The sequence below is a fragment of the Entelurus aequoreus genome, linkage group LG08 (assembly GCF_033978785.1).
Source record: "Entelurus aequoreus isolate RoL-2023_Sb linkage group LG08, RoL_Eaeq_v1.1, whole genome shotgun sequence".
NCBI classification, from domain to species: Eukaryota; Metazoa; Chordata; class Actinopteri; order Syngnathiformes; family Syngnathidae; genus Entelurus; species Entelurus aequoreus.
The window spans coordinates 71,740,428-71,763,838 of record NC_084738.1 but is presented as its reverse complement, the minus strand read 5'-3'; the positions used below and the strand labels follow the sequence as shown (position 1 = coordinate 71,763,838).

Here is a 23,411-nt window from a genome sequence, read left to right as displayed (position 1 = left end):
GTTAATGTTGATATTTACCTCAGAAGGCTGCAAATAGAAAAGAGGCATTACATTTTTATTTAAAAATTGTATTTGATATGCACTTGATATTTTTTAATTATTATTATTATTATTTGAAACTGGATTTTGCATGTCACTATAAAGTTATATAAGCCTTGCTTGTTCCATATTCAATGCAAAACTTATTTGGGTCCCTATTAAAAGGTTCATTTGTTCAACCTCGGCTTTGTTCACTTTTACATTTTGGCCCACTTTGTATTTGAATTTGAAACCCCTGCTGTATACACACACTCTACTGCCCCCTTGTGGTGACACTCATTTACACACACCATATACACACTTGCTAACTTGCATATATATATATATATATATATATATGCCTGGAAAGAAAATAATGTTTGCCTTGGTGCCCTCTAACTTGCCTTGGTGCCCTAAAATATGAGCCCTCCTTTAAGGCAACACTTGCCCTGACCTTAAAAAGTTACAATTGGAGGCCTGCAATACTACTGTAGTATTAATATTTGGGGGGGCGGTTGCCATTTTTATGCTTGAATTCACTTAATTTAGGACCAAAGAAAATTGTAGAATATGCTTTTAAAAAATCACAACAAAATTATTATTTCTGTAGTTAGCTTAGCTATTTGTATGCCAATTGTATGTAATGTATTGTAAATGTGCTTTTAAAACTTACAACAACATAGTAACAATATTTGTAGTTATTTTAGTCATTGTTATGCTTGAAAATGCTTAATTTAGGACCAAAGAAAAGTTTAGAATATGCTAGTAAAAATTACAACAATATAATATCAATATTTGTAGTTATTTCAGCCATTTTTATGCTTGAAAAAGCTTAATTTAGGACCAAAGAAAATTGTAGAATATGCTTTAAAAATTACAACAATATAATATTAATATTGCTAGTTATTGTAGCCATTTAGGACCAAAGAAAAATGTAGACTGTTTGTAAAAATTATAACAATATAATATTAATATTTGTAGTTATTGTAGCCATTTTTATGCTTGAAAATGCTTACTTAAGGACCAAAGAAAATTGTAGATATGCTTTAAAATAATGGAAAAATATGGGCAATATGGTGAATGACATGGACAAAGATAAGACCTTCTGGAGGAAAGTTCTGTGGTCCTATGAAACACAAATGGAGCTGTTTGGCCACAATATGTTTGGAGGAGAAAAGGTGAGGCCTTTAATCCCAGGTGGTGGTAGTATTATGCTCTGGCCTGTTTTGCTGCCAATGGAACTGCTGCTTTAAATGGGACAATGAAAAAGAAGGATTAGCTCCAAATTCTTCAGGACAATATATTATATTATATATTAGTGTTGATTTGATCAGCAGGCACAGGGAAAAAAAAGCTACATTTTTTAGAATGTGTTTATTTAAAAAAACAAAAAAAATGTTGTACAATAAATTGTATTACGGACAAAATGCAACAACAGCAAATAATTGGGGGACATAATTGCTTGGAGTAACAGCTGCCTTGGTGTGAATATTTTCTTTTCTAGGTATGTGTTAATACAGTAAAAGTATGTTAATGAAGCATATTTGAAGAGGAAGTAAAGCAGAAAAAGACTGACTGTTTTAGGTTGAGTTCATCTGCGAGGAGGAGCTACTGCTGCCGGAGCTTTTTGTCTTCTGCCCTCTAGTGGCGCTGGGCTGCCGCTGCACTCGCTGGCTGGAGGCCTCGCGGCTCTTCTCGCTGTGGCTGGCTGAGCATGTGGGGGCCGCTGATGCTTTGCTTCGCACTGCTGACAGAGGAAAATACAGCTAGAAGGATGCCTGCATGGACGCTACAAGACCAACAAACAGGATGGAACAAATGCTGGTTTCCCACACTATGAAGCATTTTAGGGACATCTAATATGGTATACCGTATTTCCTTGAATTGCCGCCGGGAATATAGTATTTGCCTGCCTAGAATTGCAGCCGGGTCAAACTCGTTTCGCAAAATAATTAGCGCATGCTTGGCACTTCCGCTGGGTCAAATATGAGTCATTAAATGACTCCCGCCTCCTGGTGGTAGAGGGCGCTAGTGATCCTTCTTGCGACTTCCAGTACTGCAGAAGAACGGTGCTGCAGAAGAAAACAAGCAGCAAGCCTGAGCAGCGATCGTTTGCTTGCACTTTTAACATGGAGGATTACATATCTAAAATAAAACAGTTTTCTAAACTGGACTTTCAATCGAAGCAGGAGGTAATAATTAAAGGAATATCTCCAGAGACTTTTAAAACTGAAGAAAGATAAGGAAGACTGATTTGATCAGAAGCAGCTGCAGATGGACATCATTTATAAGTAAAGGTAAGACCATAATAACGTTTTTTTTTATTAAATGTGCTTTTCATGATAAGGTAAGCGCCGGAGTGAGAAGAGGTTTTAAAATAATTTGCGCATGCTTGCCCATCCCGCATGCTTTTGGTAAGCGCAGGAGTGAGAAGAGGTTTTAAATTAATTAGCGCCCCGGCGGCTATTCAAGGAAATACGGTAGTAATGTTACAGTTCACTTCTTATTTCTTTTTACTTTCACCTTAATATGTCATCAACTGTAGAGTTCCCTAAAAAAAATCAAATAAAAATGTCAAGTGTAGGGTTCACCTAAAATGATGTTCTAGAACATGTCCAGCCACTGCAGAGACGAGTCATTGCGTCACACACTTTCCTCAACAGAGGAAGGAGTCTACACCAGTTACATTGCAACGAGTCATTACGTCACACACTTTCCTCAGCAGAGGAAGGAGTCTACACCAGTTACATTGCAACGAGTCATTACGTCACACACTTTCCTCAGCAGAGGAAGGAGTCTACACCAGTTACATTGCAATGAGTCATTACGTCACACACTTTCATCAGCAGAGGAAGGAGTCTACACCAGTTAAATTGCAACGAGTCATTACGTCACACACTTTCCTCAACAGAGGAAGGAGTCTACACCAGTTACATTGAAACGAGTCATAACGTCACACACTTTCATCAACAGAGGAAGGAGTCTACACCAGTTACATTGAAACGAGTCATAACGTCACACACTTTCCTCAACAGAGGAAGGAGTCTACACCAGTTACATTGAAACGAGTCATAACGTCACACACTTTCCTCAACAGAGGAAGGAGTCTACACCAGTTACATTGAAAAGTTATTACTTGTATCACCTGACTTCTTAATGGGCGCTGACAAGTCATTGCAAGAGGTAGTCAGTGTAAGTTTTGGTTATTCAATTCTCTTTTCAAAACTGGGAATTATAAAACCAAAAAAAACTGATTGGTTTATTGGGAATTTCATCTTGAAATACAAACAATTAAAAAAACAAATGTGCATTTGGAATTTCAATAGCAATAATTAGATTGTTTTAAAACATCGTTTCACTTCTCTTTATAATAAATACTTAGTACGCAGAAGTGAAAAGCGGACTTGAAACAGATTTGATTTGCTATTTGCGACAGCAGGACTGGAAGTGGACCTTGGTCTGGCCTGCAGTCTAGTCTTGCAGCCTGTCCTGGTCTTTGAACAGCAGGACTGAAAGTTGACCATGGATTGGCCTGCAGGGAGTAACAGTCTAGTCTTGCATCCTGTCCTGGTCTTTAAACAGCAGGACTGGAAGTTGACCATGGACTGGCCTGCAGGGAGTAACAGTCTAGTCTTGCAGCCTGTCCTGGTCTTTGAACAGCAGGACTGGAAGTTGACCATGGACTGGCCTGCAGGGAGTAACAGTCTAGTCTTGCAGCCTGTCCTGGTCTTTAAACAGCAGGACTGGAAGTTGACCATGGACTGGCCTGCAGGGAGTAACAGTCTAGTCTTGCATCCTGTCCTGGTCTTTAAACAGCAGGACTGGAAGTTGACCATGGACTGGCCTGCAGGGAGTAACAGTCTAGTCTTGCATCCTGTCCTGGTCTTTAAACAGCAGGACTGGAAGTTGACCATGGACTGGCCTGCAGGGAGTAACAGTCTAGTCTTGCAGCCTGTCCTGGTCTTTGAACAGCAACGTGTTGCAATATGTAAAACTAGTGCTGTCAGCGGATTATGATCTTAATCACACTTGAGGACTTGGATTCGTGGCAGTAAATGACTTGCTTACATAACCTAAAATAAAGAATCCTTAAATACTATCTAAGTCACCATTCCAGGTTACAGACACAATATTACCTGCTCACAGATGCTACCTGCTGGATGTGTGAGCACACTGCAGCTAGTCCTAGACCGTCCCACGCTTCAGTGGCACGCAGGATTCTCACAGGAATGAGGCGACACCACTAAATGACTGCACATGCAGAGATGCAAACACGGACATGCACGATGCTAAATCAAGTCATGAGACAAAAGCGTGCAAGACGTTGGGGGGGATAGACGAGGGGGACCTTGAGAGTTAACATCTTGGGGGCCGTAGACCACAATCTTAGTGCTGACCCTCGCGGCCCTGGGGCCCGACGCTGCAGGAAGCTTTGGGCTCCTCCCAGAGAGCGAACACTCGTCTTGTGGAGGAACATTGGAACATGGAGGTGGATTCCAGCAGGAGAAAGATGGAGGTTAGTAAGCATGGAGCCATGTTGGGGAATATTCCAGTGAGAAACATTAGTAGCAGCAAAGTGGAAGGAAATATTTACAGTCCTTCAATAGGACGACAACAACTCTTTTCAATTGGCACACCAGGAAAGCTCATTGGTGATGTGTTCATGTTCCAACCATGAGACAAATGACATGTGATGTCATCGCTCGCGCTTATCCAAACATGCGTGACCAGGGGAAACTAAGACAACAACAACTTCCTCCATTGTTCCACTTCATAGAGAGATGGAGTGAAACATGGCTGTAACCTTCATTGCAGACAACTTTCAGCAGTAAACCATTTTGTCCTTATTAGGGATGTCCGATAATGGCTTTTTGACGATATCCGATATTGTCCAACTCTTTAATTACCGATACCGATATCAACCGATACCGATATCAAGCGATATATGCAGTCGTGGAATTAACACATTATTATGCCTAATTTGGACAACCAGGTATGGTGAAGATAAGGTACTTTTTTTAAAAATTAGTAAAATAAGATAAATAAATTAAAAACATTTTCTTGAATAAAAAAGAAAGTACAACAATATAAAATCAGTTACATAGAAACTAGTAATGAATGAAAATGAGTAAAATTAACTGTTAAAGGTTAGTACTATTAGTGGAGCAGCAGCACGCACAATCATGAGTGCTTACGGACTGTATCCCTTGTAGACTGTATTGATATATATTGATATATAATGTAGGAAGCAGAATATTAATAACAGAAAGAAACAACCCTTTTGTGTGAATGAGTGTAAATGGGGGGGAGGGAGGTTTTTTGGGTTGGTGCCCTAATTGTAAGTGTATCTTGTGTTTTTTATGTGGATTTAATAAAAAATAAAAAAATAAAAAACTGATACCGATAATAAAAAAAACGATACCGATAATTTCCGATATTACATTTTAATGCATTTATCGGACATCTCTAGTCCTTATCCTTATTTCTTCTTATCAGCACGTTACCTGCCCGTGCTCTCAAATGGACATTGCATGTGTTTGTATCGACCCATTGAACAGCACAGTAATGCTGTCAATAATAGTATTATATCTTTATTGTTAGTTAAGACGTGCCTAAAAATATATCAAGCTGAATTTACAAAGCTGAGCCACTGAAAGGCGTACGTGTCATAGTTGACTATCGATTAGCTAGGGCTAGGCCATGTTGATGAAAAATCTATCACAATACAAGTGTTTCATATCGGTCAATATCAATCATTGTTGATATCTTCATGATCTATCCAAAAAAAGGAGCAGGAAAAACAACATTTTTATATGAAATGTAACTTCCTCTGATTATAATGCCTCAGCAGAAAGGAAATGTCAACACAAGCGTGGAAAACAAACAATGTCAACAAAATAGTGAAATCACATTGAACATTTAACAATAATCTCTTAAAATGAAGGTGCAAAAATAAGGAATATGTAAGAAACGCATCATAAAGTGTAAGAAAATAGTGTGGAAATGTAAACATAGAAACCTGAGAAGAACTACTTTCTGCAGGTTTAGTGGCAGGAAGTTACAGCTGTGCTCTAAAGGGTGAGCGCAGCTAAGGTGGTGTGGTATTAGCGGTCTTAAATAATGTACAGACCACATTGGTCTGACTACGGTCCGTTTGAAAACAAAATTGCCAAAAAGTGCCAAACTGTCCAGGTGACTTTTCCTCTTTTATCCGCAATTTCTCCATTTTGACTTTCTCTTCTCACTCATGCAAAGAATCACCTGGCAGACAACAAGATGGTGCAACCAAACTTGATAGTTGATACTGTTACCTGATTGGCTGTTGGTGTGTCCCTCCCACTGGTCAGTCATCACTTCCTGTGTTGCTGGCTTAAATTGTGTTTTTATTCATGCACCTAACCTTGCGTTGCTGGGGATGATGTTTGATAAGAAATGATCGAGTTCGAGCCCATTATCGAATCCTCTTATCGGACCGATTCCTTATCGGTTCTCTAATCGAATCCAGATAGGTTGTTGTATATGGAAAAAAACCCAATATTTGGTTTAACAAAAGCTCACTTTTATTTTATAAGAAAAAATGAAATAAAATAAATAAACAAATATGGACTGTTACCCCCTAAAAAAATAAAAAATATTGACTTTTGTTACTCAAAGTATATTAAGTGGGATTTTTCAGAAAAGCAAATATATACAGTAACACAAAAACAAGCTGTCTCTGTGATCACTATAGGTGTATAAATAATAATATAGTGTTAAATAAAATCAGTCCCTTGGGCACAAAACTGAAAATAATACAGCTCTCCAAAAAGTGCACTTCTGCTGCTATTGGAACATACTAAGTACACACACTATGACACTAAGAACACCACAGTCATCAATCAACAATTCTTCCCCCTTACATGAGAGTGAAGCCTGGCAATAATTGCATATTGCCTGTTCTGCCCTCACTATACGTGTTGAGCTTATACATCTTGGCAGGCAGCTAACAAACAATCCAAAGCAGATTCATCCATTCAGGCTCTTTATTGTTGTTGATCTTGCTTTGTCTTTTACTATCTTTACTTTTGTCTTGCACTGGACTGTTATATTTTTTTTTTAACTGAAATACACACAATGACAAATGTATAAGCTATGTGATTCATACTGAAATGTAATACACAATATGTAAATATTAGCTTCACACAAATATACAGTACTATCATCAAACAAATACTTCTGAGTGTTGAAACTATTTGGATGGTGGGAATACACGACTGGCAGCCATTTGAAGTCCTCAAAACATCCATTGAAACAGTGCACAAAAATCGTTTTTCAATAAACATCTTAGTATCAAACTTAACCACTTTCCACCTTAATATTGAGTTACATAAACAAGTTAAACAGTTTACTTACACACTTATCTTTTCCAAGGCTTGTAAGAGCTAACACAACTTGTCTACTTCTCAATTGTCTCAACCCGGAAGTGGCCAAACTAATGACGCGTAGTATTTTCATATGGCCACAAGGTGTCAGTAAGAGTCTACAATCAAATGGGCATAACATTGCAGGTCCCACAGGGCATTTCCTGTACGTGGGAAGGGATTGGAATAAAGAACCAACTCTTTTTCTTTACTATAGTGGCCTCGATAACGGAAACCGGTTCTCAAAAAGGGATTAGAGTCCATGGAATCGGTTCTTTTCTTATCGAACAACCGGGAGAACCGATTTTGAACATCATCCCTATGCGTCACCGGTTTCTTCCGACGGGAAAAAAATTAATGCTTTATGGAACACATTTTTTATTGATATGGATTACATGTCTATCCCTATATATCTTGATCGCCCAGCCCCACAATAAGCTAGTCAGTGACTGTGTTATTGCAGCCCTACATGCTAATGTAATATCAAAGTACTGTGCTTTATTAGGAGTTCAAACACTAACCTCTGGCCTCTGCCGTCGCAGGGGGGACCCCGGGGCCGTGGGAGGTGCTTGCACAGTCCCCGCTGCTACTCTCGGGGAACTTCTGGCCTGCAGACATGGCCTTCAAAGTCTCAAAGACGGCTTGCGGGGCCACGTTCATCTTCAGCAAGTCCACCATGATCCTAGAGACCAACCACATCATCAGTTGTCTCACGTCGTCATCATCGTGGCACTCACTTGAACACCTCCTGGTCCACACTGATGCCTGCAGCCTGGCTCAGTTCAAACAGCTCACTGTCCTCCGCGTTCAGGACCTTCTTCTTCTTCATGGAGTACTGATGCACGTTGCTGGTGACCACCAGCGCAGGATTGTCCGAGGCCGGGTGGCCTACTTGCTGGGACATTGCTACGGTTTCTTTGTTACTGCACACACACGCACACACACACACACACACACACGTGTGAAACCATAAGAATTACGGTACATGGAAACTAGGGGTGTAACGGTACCGCAGTATTTTGGTATCAAAATCATGACAATAGTACTGAGACGTGTGAAGGTATACAATGAAAACTTGGTCAGTGCAGTTTTTTGCTGGCACTTTTGAATTAGCCGATCGGGAAGTAGACTACTTCTCCCCAAATTCCCTCCGCGTAGCGCGACGTCCACGTTTGAGAGGTCGTAAAGGAGGGAGAAAGGATTGTTTGAGAGGACATTTCCTGAAGTATTCATTCAAATCTATCCATAACATTTCATGTCGCTAGCACAGACAAACCTCTTTGGTATGTGTACTTCGTCCGGAGCGTTACCAAGACGACACATAAAGCCGCTAGCAAGTTGTGATGTTTCAACTCACATTTTTTTCCAAATAATTTGTTATCAGTTGTTAGCCAGGTTTCAAGTAGGAAATGTGCCACGCAAGTAAAAAACACAATTATTATGAGAAGCTACTCGATAAACCACCACCTGGAAAATATATTTGATACCAAGCATCAATTTGTGAGTTATTTATGCTATTAAACGTTAAATTGTCAGCTAACTTTTCTGAGAATCAGCATTTAGGATGTCCACTACAGAGGACACTGTTGTTTGAAGTTAAAAGTTGAAAGACACTAACATGAACATGGTTGTTTTACATACTGGATGTTAATATTGTCAGTTCAAAGACCATTAACTGAAAGTATATTTCAAATAAAATGAATATATACATTATATACAGTAATGGCCAAACATATATGCAGCACTTCTCCCAGAAGATTGTTGTAATGACAAATGACATGTTTATTTCTGTTGTTTGCATTGGAACAACACAAAGAAAGCCAAATCTGATATTATTTTACACAGAACTCCAAAAATGGAGTGGACAAAATGATTGACACACTCAACATAATATTTGGTAGCACACCCTTTGGAAAAAAGAAGTGAATCGAATGTAAGCTGTAAGCATCAATGAGTTTCTTCCACCTTGCTATTGGAATTTTGGACCGCTCTTCTTTTGCAAACTGCTTCAGGTCTCTCAGAATTCAACTTCTCCCAACTGCTGTTTTTAGATGTCTCCACAGATGTTCTATAGGATTTAGATCTGGACTCATTGATGGCCACTTCACAACTCTCCAGCGCTTCGTCTTAAGCCATTTGTGTGCTTTTTGAAGTATGCTTTGTCCTGCTGGAAGACCCACGACCTCTGATGGAGACCCAGCTTTCTGACACCGGGCCCTACTTTATGCCCCAAAATTCTTTGGTAGTCCTCAGATTTCATGATGCCATGCACACAGTCAAGGCATCCGCTACCAGACGCAGCAAAACATCAGTGAACCTCCACCATGTTTGACTGTAGGGATGGTGTTCTTTACTTTGAAGGCCTCATTTTGTTTTCTGTAAACAGTGTGATGATGTGTTTTCCCAAAAAGCTCCACTTTAGTCTCATCTGTCCACAGGACCTTCTCCAAGAAGGATGTTGGCTTCCTCAGGTAAGTTTTTGCAAACTCCAGTCTTGCTGTTTTATGTCTCTGAGTCAGCAGCAGGGTCCTCCTGGGTCTCCTACCATAGCATCCCTTTTCATTGAGATGATAGTGCGAGCTGACACTGTTGTACCCTGTGTCTGCAAGTCAGCTTGAAGTTGTTTGATCCAGGTTCTTTATCCACAATTCTAACAATCCTTCGTTCATCAATTGTTCTCTTCCGTCCACGTCCAGGGAGGTTAGCTACAATGCCATGGGCTTTAAACATCTTAATGACACAGTAGACACAGGAACATTTAGATCTCTGGAGATGGACTTGTAGCCTTAAGATTGTCCATGCTTTTCCACAATCTTGCTTCTCAAATCTTCTTTCTTTTCTCCGTGCTCAGTGTGATACACCCAACACAAAGGTTGAGTCAACTTTTCTCCATTTGAACTGGCTGCAGGTGTGATTTCTGTATTGCCAGCACCTGCTACTTGCTACAGGTGACTTTCATTACAAATTAAAGGAGCATCCAATGCTTAGAATACAACTATTTCTTGCCATTTTGAAACGGTGCCAATTAGTCCATTTTTGGAGATATGTGTAAAAATAATATCATATTTGGCTTTTTGGTGTTTTGTTCCAATGCAAACAACAGAAGTAAACATGTGAATACCAAAGCATTTGCCATTTCATCCATTTTCTGGGGAGAAGTGCAGGGGTGACAATATTTGTGGCCATGACTGTATATGTATATATATATATATATTTATATACAAACCCCGTTGGGAAATGGTGTTAGATGTAAATATAAACAGAATACAATGATTTGCAAATCATTTTCAAGCCATATTCAGTTGAATATGCTACAAAGACAACATATTTCATGTTCAAACTCATAAACATTTTTTTTGTGCAAATAATCATTAACTTTATAATTTGATGGCAGCAACACGTGACAAAGAAGTTGGGAAAGGTGGCAATAAATACTGATAAAGTTGAGGAATGCTCATCAAACACTTATTTGGAACATCCCACAGGTGTGCAGGCTAATTGGGAACAGGTGGGTGCCATGATTAGCTATAAAAACAGCTTCCCAAAAAATGCTCAGTCTTTCACAAGAAAGGATGGGGCGAGGGTCACCACTTTGTCCACAACTGCGTGAGCAAATAGTCAAACAGTTTAAGAACAACATTTCTCAAAGTGCAATTGCAAGAAATGTAGGGATTTCAACATCTACGCTCCGTAATATCATCAAAAGGTTCAGAGAATGTGTAGAAATCACTGCACGTAAGCAGCATGGCCGGAAACCAACATTGAATGAGCGTGACCTTCCATCCCTCAGACGGCACTGTATCAAAAACCGACATCAGTGTGTAAAGGATATCACCACATGGGCTCAGGAACACTTCAGAAAACCACTGTCAGTAACTACAGTTGGTCGCTACATCTGTAAGTGCAAGTTAAAGCTCTACTATGCAAAGCAAAAGCCATTTATCAACAACACCCAGAAACGCCGCCGCCTTCTCTGGGCCCGAGATCATCTAAGATGGACTCATGCAAAGTGGAAAAGTGTTCTGTGGTCTGACGAGTCCACATTTCAAATTGTTTTTGGAAATATTCCACATCGTGTCATCCGGACCAAAGGGGAAGCGAACCATCCAGACTGTTATCGAGGCAAAGTGTAAAAGGCAGCATGTGTGATGGTATGGGGGTGTATTAGTGGCCAAGACATGGGTAACTTACACATCTGTGAAGGCACCATTAATGCTGAAAGGTACATACAGCTTTTGGAACAACATATGCTGCCATCTAAGCGCCGTCTTTTTCATGGACGCCCCTGCTTATTTCAGCAAGACAATGCCAAGCCACATTCAGCACGTGTTACAACAGCGTGGCTTGGTAAAAAAAGAGTGCGGGTACATTCCTGGCCCGCCTGCAGTCCAGACCTGTCTCCCATGGAAAATGTGTGGCGCATTATGAAGCCTAAAATAGGACAGCGGAGACCCCGGACTGTTGAACCACTGAAGCTCTACATAAAACAAGAATGGCAAAGAATTCCACTTTCAAAGCTTCAACAATTAGTCTCGTCAGTTCCCAATCGTTTACTGAGTGTTGTTAAAAGGAAAGGCCATGTAACACAGTGGTGAACATGCCCTTTCCCAACTACTTTGTCACATGTTGCAGCCATGACATTCTAACTTAATTATTATTTGCAAAAAAAAATAAAGTTTATGAGTTTGAACATGAAATATGTTGTCTTTGTAGCATATTCAACTGAATATGGCTTGAAAAGGATTTGCAAATCATTGTATTCACTTTATATTTACATCTAACACCATTTCCCAACTCGTATGGAAACGGGGTTTGTAGTTGTTTGTAGTAATAGTATGATTAGAACATTTGAGTATCATGTCTGTGTTCAATTACAGTAAGTGTGTTTATCCCAAACATTCTTGCCACTTCCTTTTACACACTATAACATGCTTTAAGTCTTTTGTTGGACACATTCCACAATAATATCGTACCATGAGCTCAATATCGTGATAATATCGTACCGTGGGTTTAATACCGTGATAATATTGTACCATGGCCTTAATACCGTGATAATATTGTACCGTGGCCTTAATACCGTGATAATATCGTACCGTGGGTTTAATACCGTGATAATATTGTACCATGGCCTTAATACCGTGATAATATTGTACCATGGCCTTAATACCGTGATAATATTGTACCGTGGCCTTAATACCGTGATAATATTGTACCATGGCCTTAATACCGTGATAATATTGTACCGTGGCCTTAATACCGTGATAATATTGTACCGTGGCCTTAATACCGTGATAATATTGTACCGTGGCCTTAATACCGTGATAATATCGTACCGTGAGCTCAATACCGTGATAATATTGTACCGTGGCCTTAATACCGTGATAATATCGTACCGTGGCCTTAATACCGTGATAATATCGTACCGTGAGCTCAATACCGTGATAATATTGTACCATGGCCTTAATACCGTTATAATATTGTACCGTGGCCTTAATACCGTGATAATATTGTACCGTGGCCTTAATACCGTGATAATATCGTACCGTGAGCTCAATACCGTGATAATAATGTACCTTGGGTTTAATATTGATTGATTGATTGAAACTTTTATTAGTAGATTGCACAGTACAGTACATATTCCATACAATTGACCACTAAATGATAACATTCGAATAAGTTTTTCAACTTGTTTAAGTCAGGGTCCACGTAAATCAATTCATGGTAATACCGTGATAATATCGTACCGTGGGTTTAATACCGTGATAATACGTACCGTGGGCTTAATGCTGTGATAATATTGTACCGTGGGTTTAATACCGTGATAATATCGCACCGTGAGATTGTTATACCAACTGTCACAGCCCAAATGGACAGTATCTGTAATTTGTATGACTTTAATCATGTACACAACTAATGTTAGTCACACATAATATGCGGGACATGTGTTTACTTTACAGAAAGAACAATACAATGTGAGTGATAATTACATACTTAAGAGAAAGAACCGTACAATGTAAACAAATACCTTTAAATAAATACATACTTTAAAGAACGTATAATGTAAACACATACCTTTAAATAAATACATACTTTAAAGAACGTATAATATAAACACATACCTTTAAATAAATACATACTTTAGTTAAGAACGTATAATATAAACACATACCTTTAAATAAATACATACTTTAGATAAAGAACGTACAATATAAACACAAACCTTTAAATAAATACATACTTTAGATAAAGAACGTACAATATAAACACAAACCTTTAAATAAATACATACTTTAGATAAAGAACGTACAATATAAACACAAACCTTTAAAGCGGCGAGCCAGAAAGAATGTTGTCATCCAGCAGAGCCAGATGAGGCGCGCAGCTATGACGTCATTGAGAAGAGACGGTTACGTTGCATTGTGGGATACGTAGTCCCAAGTATATTTGTGTATTTATTGGAGTGTTTTATGCTCTAAGGAACACAATTCGACACTGAAAACGGAACATACATTGTAAGTCGCCACTCCAATGCTCTGTTTTATCCGAATAATCTCACATATTGTGAAAATACTTGTTTTAAGCAATTCATCTAAGCCTTGTCAGTTGAGTCTACCGATTAGTCCGAGACAAAGCAAATGTATATAGATGCATCTTAGACATGCAACATATCAGGTTAAAGAAGGTGTAAACTTGCCGACATTATGCACACTAAGTGCTCTCACAGCGGAAGTGAAGGAAGGACGTCTCTATGGCGCGCGCTCACGAGCCGGAAGTGCAGTTCTCAGCAACTGCCAGCAGGGAGCATGTGAGCTCCATGTGGGCAGCACTCCTGCTTTTTCATTGATTGATTGAGACTTTTATTAGTAGATTGCACAGTGAACACATATTCCGTACAATTGACCACTAAATGGTAACACCACAATAAGTTTTTACACTTGTTTAAGTCCACGTTAATCAATTCATGGTATGTGCTCTTGTGGAAAGGACAAAACAACAAACACAATGCAGTTATTTTTGTGCATCGCCCTTTTCACTGCAATTAATCTGATTAGTTATAATGTTAATTATAAAGCATCATAAATATGAATATGTGCATCTGATTAGTTATAATGTTAATTTTTAAGCATCATAAATATAAATATGTGCATAATGCTTCCAAAGTGCCTACATAGAGACTCCCCAGTAGCACTTTGGCATGCTTGCATTGTTGTGTGTTTTAGAGCTGATGGTGCTGCTTGGGATGGACTATATGTCAAGGCTAGTATTGGATTTCCTTTATGCAAGCGTTGTATGCATGAGAGCTGCACAATGACAGAGGTTGAAAGGGTGATGCACTCATACTCAGCAATGTGTGCGAGACAGACAGAGGTTGAAAGAGGGATGCACTCATACTCAGCAATGTGTGCGATACAGAGGTTGAAAGAGGGATGCACTCATACTCAGCAATGTGTGCGAGACAGAGGTTGAAAGAGGGATGCACTCATACTCAGCAATGTGTGCGATACAGAGGTTGAAAGAGGGATGCACTCATACTCAGCAATGTGTGCGATACAGAGGTTGAAAGAGGGATGCACTCATACTCAGCAATGTGTGCGAGACAGAGGTTGAAAGAGGGATGCACTCATACTCAGCAATGTGTGCGATACAGAGGTTGAAAGAGGGATGCACTCATACTCAGCAATGGCGATCAATCGAGATGAGGACGCAGCTTCAATACATTTTCACTTCTCTACAGCTTTTGGCGGATAGAAGAGGATTTACCAAATGGCCGTTTGAAACATCTCTGTGACACAGCAAAGTTCCAGGTAACAATTTGTGTGCAATAAGTGTGTTCAAACCTTCTATTTTATATGTGATTGTATCCTTTAAACATCAGCTGATTGTCCACAAACTTTGTTTACAGTTATATTTATGGCTTGAAAACGGGTCTGTGTGGTGAGAAGACTTGGACCTGGCATTTAGAGGGAGAGTTGAGGAGTAATTACAGTGTAGTGAGTCCACATGGCATTCTCAGAATGGTTATATTGCTGAAAACAGTTTCTGGTTAACCCTCCTCTCTCTCTCTCTCTCTCTCTCCTTTTTGTGTGCGGGACAGCCTCAAAGATATTACTGTCAAAAGCTTTACCATATAAAAGAAGAACGTTTCACAAGTCGGGTGAGAGGGGGACTCGCCAGTGAGGAGTACTGAGGTAAGGAAGAAGAATTGGAGTTTTACGGCCATTGCAACTGCTTGGTTAATGGTCACACTGTGTAGTTATTGATTAAACACTTTCTGGTCTGCACTGTAGGAACACTGAAAAGATCTACCTGGAGACTGACTTCAGTTATCAACCGGTGCAATATTTGGAAATAATAACGCCAAAATTAAGCGCCTAAGCCTTAAGAGGAGGCCCAGAGCTGCCGTCGGCGATGCGGAAAAAGCACAAAGTGACGTTTCATCCGTCCAGTGGCCTTCAGCAGAGTCATCTAGCAGCGATGACACAAGACTACTGGGAATGTCCTCTGCACCCAAGGGCCGCCCTCCTCTTCCTCCACCTCATGGATCCACCGCTGATAAAAATCATTCCAGGAATGATGGACCTCCTGTCACTAGATCTCCATCTTTGCAAAAACAGAACCCAGTGTTGGAGAACCTCAACCTGGAGCAGGAGTTAGCAAGCCACCTTCAGTCTGGTTCCCGCCGTCGACTGGCCAGCTTTGGAGGGGTGAGCTCGCCTGGCTCGCTTTCTCGCTTCACCGGTCTGGGTGCTTATAATGACCCCAACAACAGTAGCAAACCGTCCAGCACAGGTAGCGATATGTACGGACACCTTGGCAGCAGAGGCAGCATAGGTTGCCTCCAGGTGAGCCCGCAGAGCTCCGGAAGAAGTACCCCGGTGACAAGTCCCCAGCAGCTACAGAGTGTCCGGGATCAGATGGTGGTGGCTCTGCAGAAGCTGAGGGAGATGGAGGAACAGGTAAAGATAATCCCTGTCCTCAAGGTGAAGATCTTAGTCCTTCAGGAGGAGAAGAAGAAGCTGGCCTCTCAACTCAATAACCAAAATAAGGACACAGAGACGAGTACCGACGAAGGTGTTCTCATCAAGGAGAAGCATAACTGCTCCGACTTCAGCGACCTAGATGATGAGATGATGGCACTCGAAAGAGCCATCGAGAGTGGACATTTTCCAGCGTGGCAAGGAAAAAGCCACATGAACGATGGAGATTCTGTAAAAGAAGCAATGGAAAACAACAAAGCACGTAACACAGAACTGGAAAAAGAGGTTGAATCTCAACAACAAATTATTGGCGCTTTAAAGGAGAAGATACGTCACATGGAGGCCGAGTTAAAGGAATCTGCTCTCCAGGTGGAGATGAGTCGTCTGAAACTGGAGCTTCAAGCTGCAGAAGCCAGAAACAGAGCTGATAAAGCCTCCTCTGCCCGGCCGTCCACGGCGAGCAGCAGTACCCAGGCCGGGCCCCAAACTGCCAGCCAGGGGGTGGGCAACCACATCCAGCTCAGAGACGCCAGCACAGGGGACGTGATAGAAGTGAAGAACGTGGCTGTGTCGTGTTGTGGGCCGGACTTGAAGAACATAGGCTCAGGATCCGATCTACCCATGAGCCACTGGGAGGTCAGAGAGCGAGTGGAAACCAAGGAGATGGGTGCAGGAGTCCACATTTCAACAAGCTCTCAAGGAGTCGGGGTGGAGGTGAAGGTTTGTGATGCAGAAAGCAACACAGAAGCATCATGGGAAAATCCGCAGCCTAAGAATTTAAAGTCAGTCGCATGTGGAGATTGTTCTGTTAATGTCATTGTCCGTGAAGCGAAGATCATGGTCTCAAAAGGTGTGGCCACAGATCCAGTCAAAGGGGTCTCTCTTGGACTCACGGCGTCATCCCAGCGCAGCAACACCTCACTCAGCTCTGTGTCTCGCTTCACTAACACCAGACATGCCTTCAACATGGACTCCAGCACCAACACTGTCCTCAAAAGCCAACACAAGCACACCAACACCTCCAAGGCCGCCACCACCAGGACGGTGTCCGTCGGCAGCAGGCTCAAAGACATCAAGGGCATCCCAAAGACACGTACAGTTGGCGTGGGAACGAGCCCACTGGAGGGATATACTCCTAAACAAAATACTCGAGACATTGGTGTTGGGTTTGCTAGCATTTATGAAAACTTCCTGGTGGGACTTAAAACCCAAAACATGGCTTCTGGACCGTCCCATCTGCCCGACCCATTAAAAACGAGAAGTATCGGCGTAGGGGAGGGCAGGATACGGGATCTGTCAGGTCCAAACAGTCAAGAAGTTGCATTGTCCCAGAATAATTCAGAGCTGGACGGTTGCGTAGAAAAAACTCCAAGAGTCCTCAATGAGCGTGGAAATCCTCTCACGGAGGCAGGCTGGATTCACCACAACAACAAGCAGGGGACCAACTCAACACTATCATCCAATGACAAAGGTGTGGTCCAAGCAGGTGGAGAAGTCCATCCATTTGACTCAGGTAAACCACTCATCCATCTAGTAGTAGTAGTAGTATTTGAGCACACCCAAATGGTGTAACTCAAATACACCACCTGGTGGCGATGTTGAAAAACCCCAAAGTTTGATCCTGTGAGTTAGATTGACTTGAAATTTCAATCTGTCCTCTTCCTTTGCCACAGCCAACCGAGAAAGTCAAGCCCCGCCTAAGATGCCGGCAGACTCTTCTAATTGCGACCAGGCCGATTCTGGACTGAGTCCGCAGGGCGGTTACGACTCGGAAGTGAAAAGAATGATACAGCTGTTAGAACAACAGACGTCATCCGCTATGAGAGGTAAACATTCTTCTGTGTGCCATATTTCTGGGATTGTCTTTTATCCAAGAGGAGACTGAGGGCTGCCATCAAATGGAGCAGTGGATACTGTACTGTAGTCTGGAGCTAAAGTGGCGCCCAGATCAGGTTGGCCAGGTACCAACGATTGCATACCTTTTACTGCAGGGTCACTCCTGGCTACACTGGGGCCCTAAGCAACATTTTATTAGGATACCACAATATCTTTAACCCTCGTGTGGAACCATCTTCATACTGCAGATCTTTAACCCTCGTGTAGAACCATTTTCATACTGCATATCTTTAACCCTCGTGTGGAACCATCTTCATACTGCATATCTTTAACCCTCGTGTGGAACCATCTTCATACTGCATATCTTTAACCCTCGTGTGGAACCATCTTCATACTGCATATCTTTAACCCTCGTGTGGAACCATCTTCATACTGCATATCTTTAACCCTCGTGTGGAACCATCTTCATACTGCATATCTTTAACCCTCGTGTGGAACCATCTTCATACTGCATATCTTTAACCCTCGTGTGGAACCATCTTCATACTGCATATCTTTAACCCTCGCGTGGAACCATCTTCATACTGCATATCTTTAACCCTCGTGTGGAACCATCTTCATACTGCATATCTTTAACCCTCGTGTGGAACCATCTTCATACTGCATATCTTTAACCCTCGTGTGGAACCATCTTCATACTGCAGATCTTTAACCCTCGTGTGGAACCATCTTCATACTGCATATATTTAACCCTCGTGTGGAACCATCTTCATACTGCATATCTTTAACCCTCGTGTGGAACCATCTTCATACTGCATATCTTTAACCCTCGTGTGGAACCATCTTCATACTGCATATCTTTGACCCTCGTGTGGAACCATCTTCATACCGCATATCTTTAACCCTCGTGTGGAACCATCTTCATACCGCATATCTTTCACCCTCGTGTGGAACCATCTTCATACTGCATATCTTTAACCCTCGTGTGGAACCATCTTCATACTGCAGATCTTTAACCCTCGTGTGGAACCATCTTCATACTGCATATATTTAACCCTCGTGTGGAACCATCTTCATACTGCATATCTTTAACCCTCGTGTGGAACCATCTTCATACTGCATATCTTTAACCCTCGTGTGGAACCATCTTCATACTGCATATCTTTGACCCTCGTGTGGAACCATCTTCATACCGCATATCTTTAACCCTCGTGTGGAACCATCTTCATACCGCATATCTTTCACCCTCGTGTGGAACCATCTTCATACTGCATATCTTTAACCCTCGTGTGGAACCATCTTCATACTGCATATCTTTAACCCTCGTGTGGAACCATCTTCATACTGCATATCTTTAACCCTCGTGTGGAACCATCTTCATACTGCATATCTTTAACCCTCGTGTGGAACCATCTTCATACTGCATATCTTTGACCCTCGTGTGGAACCATCTTCATACTGCATATCTTTGACCCTCGTGTGGAACCATCTTCATACCGCATATCTTTAACCCTCGTGTGGAACCATCTTCATACCGCATATCTTTCACCCTCGTGTGGAACCATCTTCATACTGCATATCTTTAACCCTCGTGTGGAACCATCTTCATACTGCATATCTTTAACCCTCGTGTGGAACCATCTTCATACTGCATATCTTTAACCCTCGTGTGGAACCATCTTCATACTGCATATCTTTAACCCTCGTGTGGAACCATCTTCATACTGCATATGTTTAACCCTCGTGTGGAACCATCTTCATACTGCATATCTTTAACCCTCGTGTGGAACCATCTTCATACTGCATATCTTTAACCCTCGTGTGGAACCATCTTCATACTGCATATCTTTAACCCTCGTGTGGAACCATCTTCATACTGCAGATCTTTAACCCTCGTGTGGAACCATCTTCATACTGCATATCTTTAACCCTCGTGTGGAACCATCTTCATACTGCATATCTTTAACCCTCGTGTGGAACCATCTTCATACTGCATATCTTTAACCCTCGTGTGGAACCATCTTCATACTGCATATCTTTAACCCTCGTGTGGAACCATCTTCATACTGCATATGTTTAACCCTCGTGTGGAACCATCTTCATACTGCATATCTTTAACATTACATATAGCTTATGAGACCAGTGCATTACCGCTGCGCACTACAGGTGCTCATGAGAAGGGACATTTGCTATTATATCCTTATCAGTGAGGGAGCAGGAAGGGGCTAGGAATATGTTTGTGGTCAAACTTCATACGGAGCGCCCTGTCATTCATTTGTTCATATTTTACATGCGCCTATTCACACATAACAAATGGCGGGCGCTACTCAAAGAGCCAAATAAGAAGTAGAAATAGTGAGTAGAGCCATGCAGGTACTAGGGTTGTCCTAATACCAACATTTTGGTACCGGTACCAGTACCAAAATGTATTTGGATCATTTTCCATACTTTTTCAAATAAAAGGGACCACAAAAACATTTAATTATTGGCTTTATTTGAAGAGAAAGACTTTATGATACATTAAACATCTGTTTTATTATTGCAATCAAAGAAGAATGTTGGCATTAAATAAAAAGGTAAGCATACTTCTCTTGTAGTAGGAAGTCAACAACAAAGATCTGCTGACGTATGCAGTAACATATTGTGTCATTTATACACCTATTATTTTCTACACATTATGAGGGACAAACTGTAAAAACGGATTATTAATCTACTTGTTCATTTACTGTTAATATCTGCTTACTTTCTGTTTGAACATGTTCTATCTACACTTCTGTTCAAATGTAATAATCACTTATTCTTCTCTTCTTTCATACTTGACATTAGTTGTGGACGATACCACACATTTAGGTATGGATGTGATACCAACTAGTTACAGGATCGTCATATTCAAAGTCCTCATGTGTCCAGGGACATATTTACTGACTTTATAAACATCATATACTTTTAAAAAAAGGAAAACAGATTTTGTGATGCTAAAATATATCGATGTAATCATAGTAGTATCGACTAGATACACTCCTGTACTTGGTATCATTACAGTGGATGTCAGGTGTAGATCCATCCATGATATTTGTTTACATTGTGACTCCGGTGAGCTACGGTGTGTAGTGAAGCATGTTTAGCTATTCCTCGTCCTCCAGTGATAATGCTACTTGCAAGAAACTTACTTTATTTGTCGCCATGGAGACCAGGATTAGTGACTGAGGGTGTTTCAGTGTTATAACTTCACCTTTATCTGGACTTTTTACACCAACATGCTCCCTTTTCTGTCTACACACTGTGTCTGCTTGTAAGTACTCTGTGTGTGTGCGCTGCCATACATGCTCCTCTGCTTTTCTGTCTACACACTGTGTCTCATAGTGACTAAGTTCTAGATAGTGACTAAGTTGTAGATAGTGACTAAGGTGTAGATAGTGATTAAGTTCTAGATAGTGACTAAGTTCTAGATAGTGACTAAGGTGTAGCTAGTGACTAAGGTGTAGCTAGTGACTAAGGTGTAGATAGTGACTAAGGTGTAGATAGTGACTAAGGTGTAGCTAGTGACTAAGGTTTAGATAGTGACTAAGGTGTAGATAGTGACTAAGGTGTAGCTAGTGACTAAGGTGTAGATAGTGACTAAGGTTTAGATAGTGACTAAGGTGTAGCTAGTGAATAAGGTGTAGATAGTGACTAAGGTGTAGATAGTGACTGAGGTGTAGCTAGTGACTAAGGTGTAGATAGTGACTAAGGTGTAGCTAGTGACTAAGGTGTAGATAGTGACTAAGGTTTAGATAGTGACTAAGGTGTAGCTAGTGAATAAGGTGTAGATAGTGACTAAGGTGTAGATGGTGACTAAGGTGTAGCTAGTGACTAAGGTGTAGCTAGTGACTAAGGTGTAGATAGTGACTAAGGTGTAGATAGTGACTAAGGTGTAGCTAGTGACTAAGGTGTAGATAGTGATTAAGGTGTAGCTAGTGACTAAGGTGTAGCTAGTGACTAAGGTGTAGCTAGTGAGTGAGCAGCACAGACATGAAGTTGCATTTATGTGTGCATGAACACATTCATCTTGTAAACTTCTACAAGTTGCTGTACAAAGAAAAAGTTCTTACAAAAAAAGAAGCTCCTAAATTGAAAAAGAGTTTTCTTCCTTCTCAGGCTGAACTAAAATAGAGTTAGTGTCTAGAACTAAAATAGAGTTAGTGTCTAGAACTAAAATAGAGTTAGTGTCTAGAACTAAAATAGAGTTAGTGTCTAGAACTAAAATAGAGTTAGTGTCTAGAACTAAAATAGAGTTAGTGTCTAGAGAGGAAGTGTCTGCCTTCTGGAATGTTCTCTAAAGTTAAAGTTAAAGTCTGGTCTGGAACTCATTCCTGCTGCTGCTGCTGCTGCTGCCTAGCAATTTGTGGTCTGACCTTTTATGTCAACTTAGCAAGTTCTCTTCTTGTCACCATCAACATCTCTGTGTGTTCATTGATTGATTGATTGATTGATTGAGACTTTTATTAGTAGGTTGCACAGTACAGTACATATTCCGTACAATTGACCACTAAATGGTAACACCCCAATAAATTGTTTAAGTCGGGGTCCACTTAAATGGATTGATGATACAGATATATACTATCATATATACTATCATCATAATACAGTCATCACACAAGATAATCACATTGAATTATTTACATTATTTACAATCAGGGGTGTGGGGGGGGGGGGGGGGTATGGACAGCAAGTAGTGGACATAGAGAGAGAGAGAGAGAGAGAGAGAGAGAGAGAGAGAGAGAGAGAGAGAGAGAGAGAGAGAGAGAGAGAGAGAGAGAGAGAGAGAGAGAGATCAGAAGGCATAAGAAAAAGAATCTGCATTTGATTGTTTACATTTGATTATCAGCAATCCGGGGAGGGTGTTAGTTTAGGGTTGTAGCTGCCTGGAGGTGAACTTTTATTGCGGTTTTGAAGGAGGATAGAGATGCCCTTTCTTTTATACCTGTTGGGAGTGCATTCCACATTGATGTGGCATAGAAAGAGAATGAGTTAAGACCTTTGTTAGTTCGGAATCTGGGTTTAACGTGGTTAGTGGAGCTCCCCCTGGTGTTGTGGTTATGGCGGTTAAGGAAGTAGTTTGACATGTACTTCGGTATCAGGGAGGTGTAGTGGATTTTATAGACCAGGTTCAGTGCAAGTTGTTTAACTCTGTCCTCCA

At 40.9% G+C, this 23,411-nt stretch overlaps 2 protein-coding genes across 7 annotated transcripts; one reads left to right on the top strand and one right to left on the bottom strand.

Moving 5' to 3' along the window:
• Positions 1-1,386: 1,386 nt before the first annotated feature.
• On the bottom strand, positions 1,387-14,142 carry LOC133655205 (mitotic-spindle organizing protein 2-like). 6 transcript variants are annotated; one of them, XM_062055158.1, is made up of 5 exons: positions 13,741-14,142; positions 8,156-8,341; positions 7,940-8,100; positions 4,367-4,480; positions 1,387-1,765 (listed from the first exon to the last, which is right to left on the bottom strand). In XM_062055158.1, the coding sequence occupies exons 2-5, from the start codon at positions 8,320-8,322 to the stop codon at positions 1,599-1,601; spliced, it is 609 nt and encodes a 202-aa protein (XP_061911142.1). In that variant the 5' UTR covers positions 8,323-8,341; positions 13,741-14,142; the 3' UTR covers positions 1,387-1,598. The 6 variants fall into 6 exon arrangements, with proteins under 6 accessions (XP_061911142.1, XP_061911144.1, XP_061911145.1 ...); XM_062055160.1 differs by having other exon boundaries at positions 1,387-1,762; XM_062055161.1 differs by having other exon boundaries at positions 4,416-4,480; positions 13,741-14,141.
• A 24-nt stretch (positions 14,143-14,166) lies between these two features.
• On the top strand, positions 14,167-20,461 carry LOC133656436 (KN motif and ankyrin repeat domain-containing protein 1-like). Its single transcript, XM_062057515.1, has 5 exons — positions 14,167-14,223; positions 15,788-17,909; positions 18,070-18,222; positions 18,272-18,357; positions 20,399-20,461. The coding sequence occupies exons 1-5, from the start codon at positions 14,167-14,169 to the stop codon at positions 20,459-20,461; spliced, it is 2,481 nt and encodes an 826-aa protein (XP_061913499.1).
• The last annotated feature ends 2,950 nt before the right edge of the window (positions 20,462-23,411 follow it).

Bases quoted from the DNA above. Each gene is read 5' to 3' on its own strand.
- LOC133655205 (XM_062055158.1), bottom strand. From the start codon at position 8,322: ATGTCCCAGCAAGTAGGCCACCCGGCCTCGGACAATCCTGCGCTGGTG. The intron at 4,481-7,939 runs GTTAGTGTTTGA...TTCCTCCACAAG, and splicing joins TGCGACGGCAGAGGCCAGAG to ACGAGTGTTCGCTCTCTGGG. The intron at 1,766-4,366 runs GTCCCCCTCGTC...TTCCTCTGTCAG, and splicing joins CCAAGATGTTAACTCTCAAG to CAGTGCGAAGCAAAGCATCA.
- LOC133656436 (XM_062057515.1), top strand. From the start codon at position 14,167: ATGGCGCGCGCTCACGAGCCGGAAGTGCAGTTCTCAGCAACTGCCAGC. The intron at 18,223-18,271 runs GTAAACATTCTT...CTTTTATCCAAG, and splicing joins GACGTCATCCGCTATGAGAG to AGGAGACTGAGGGCTGCCAT. The intron at 18,358-20,398 runs GTACCAACGATT...TGCGCACTACAG, and splicing joins GCCCAGATCAGGTTGGCCAG to GTGCTCATGAGAAGGGACAT.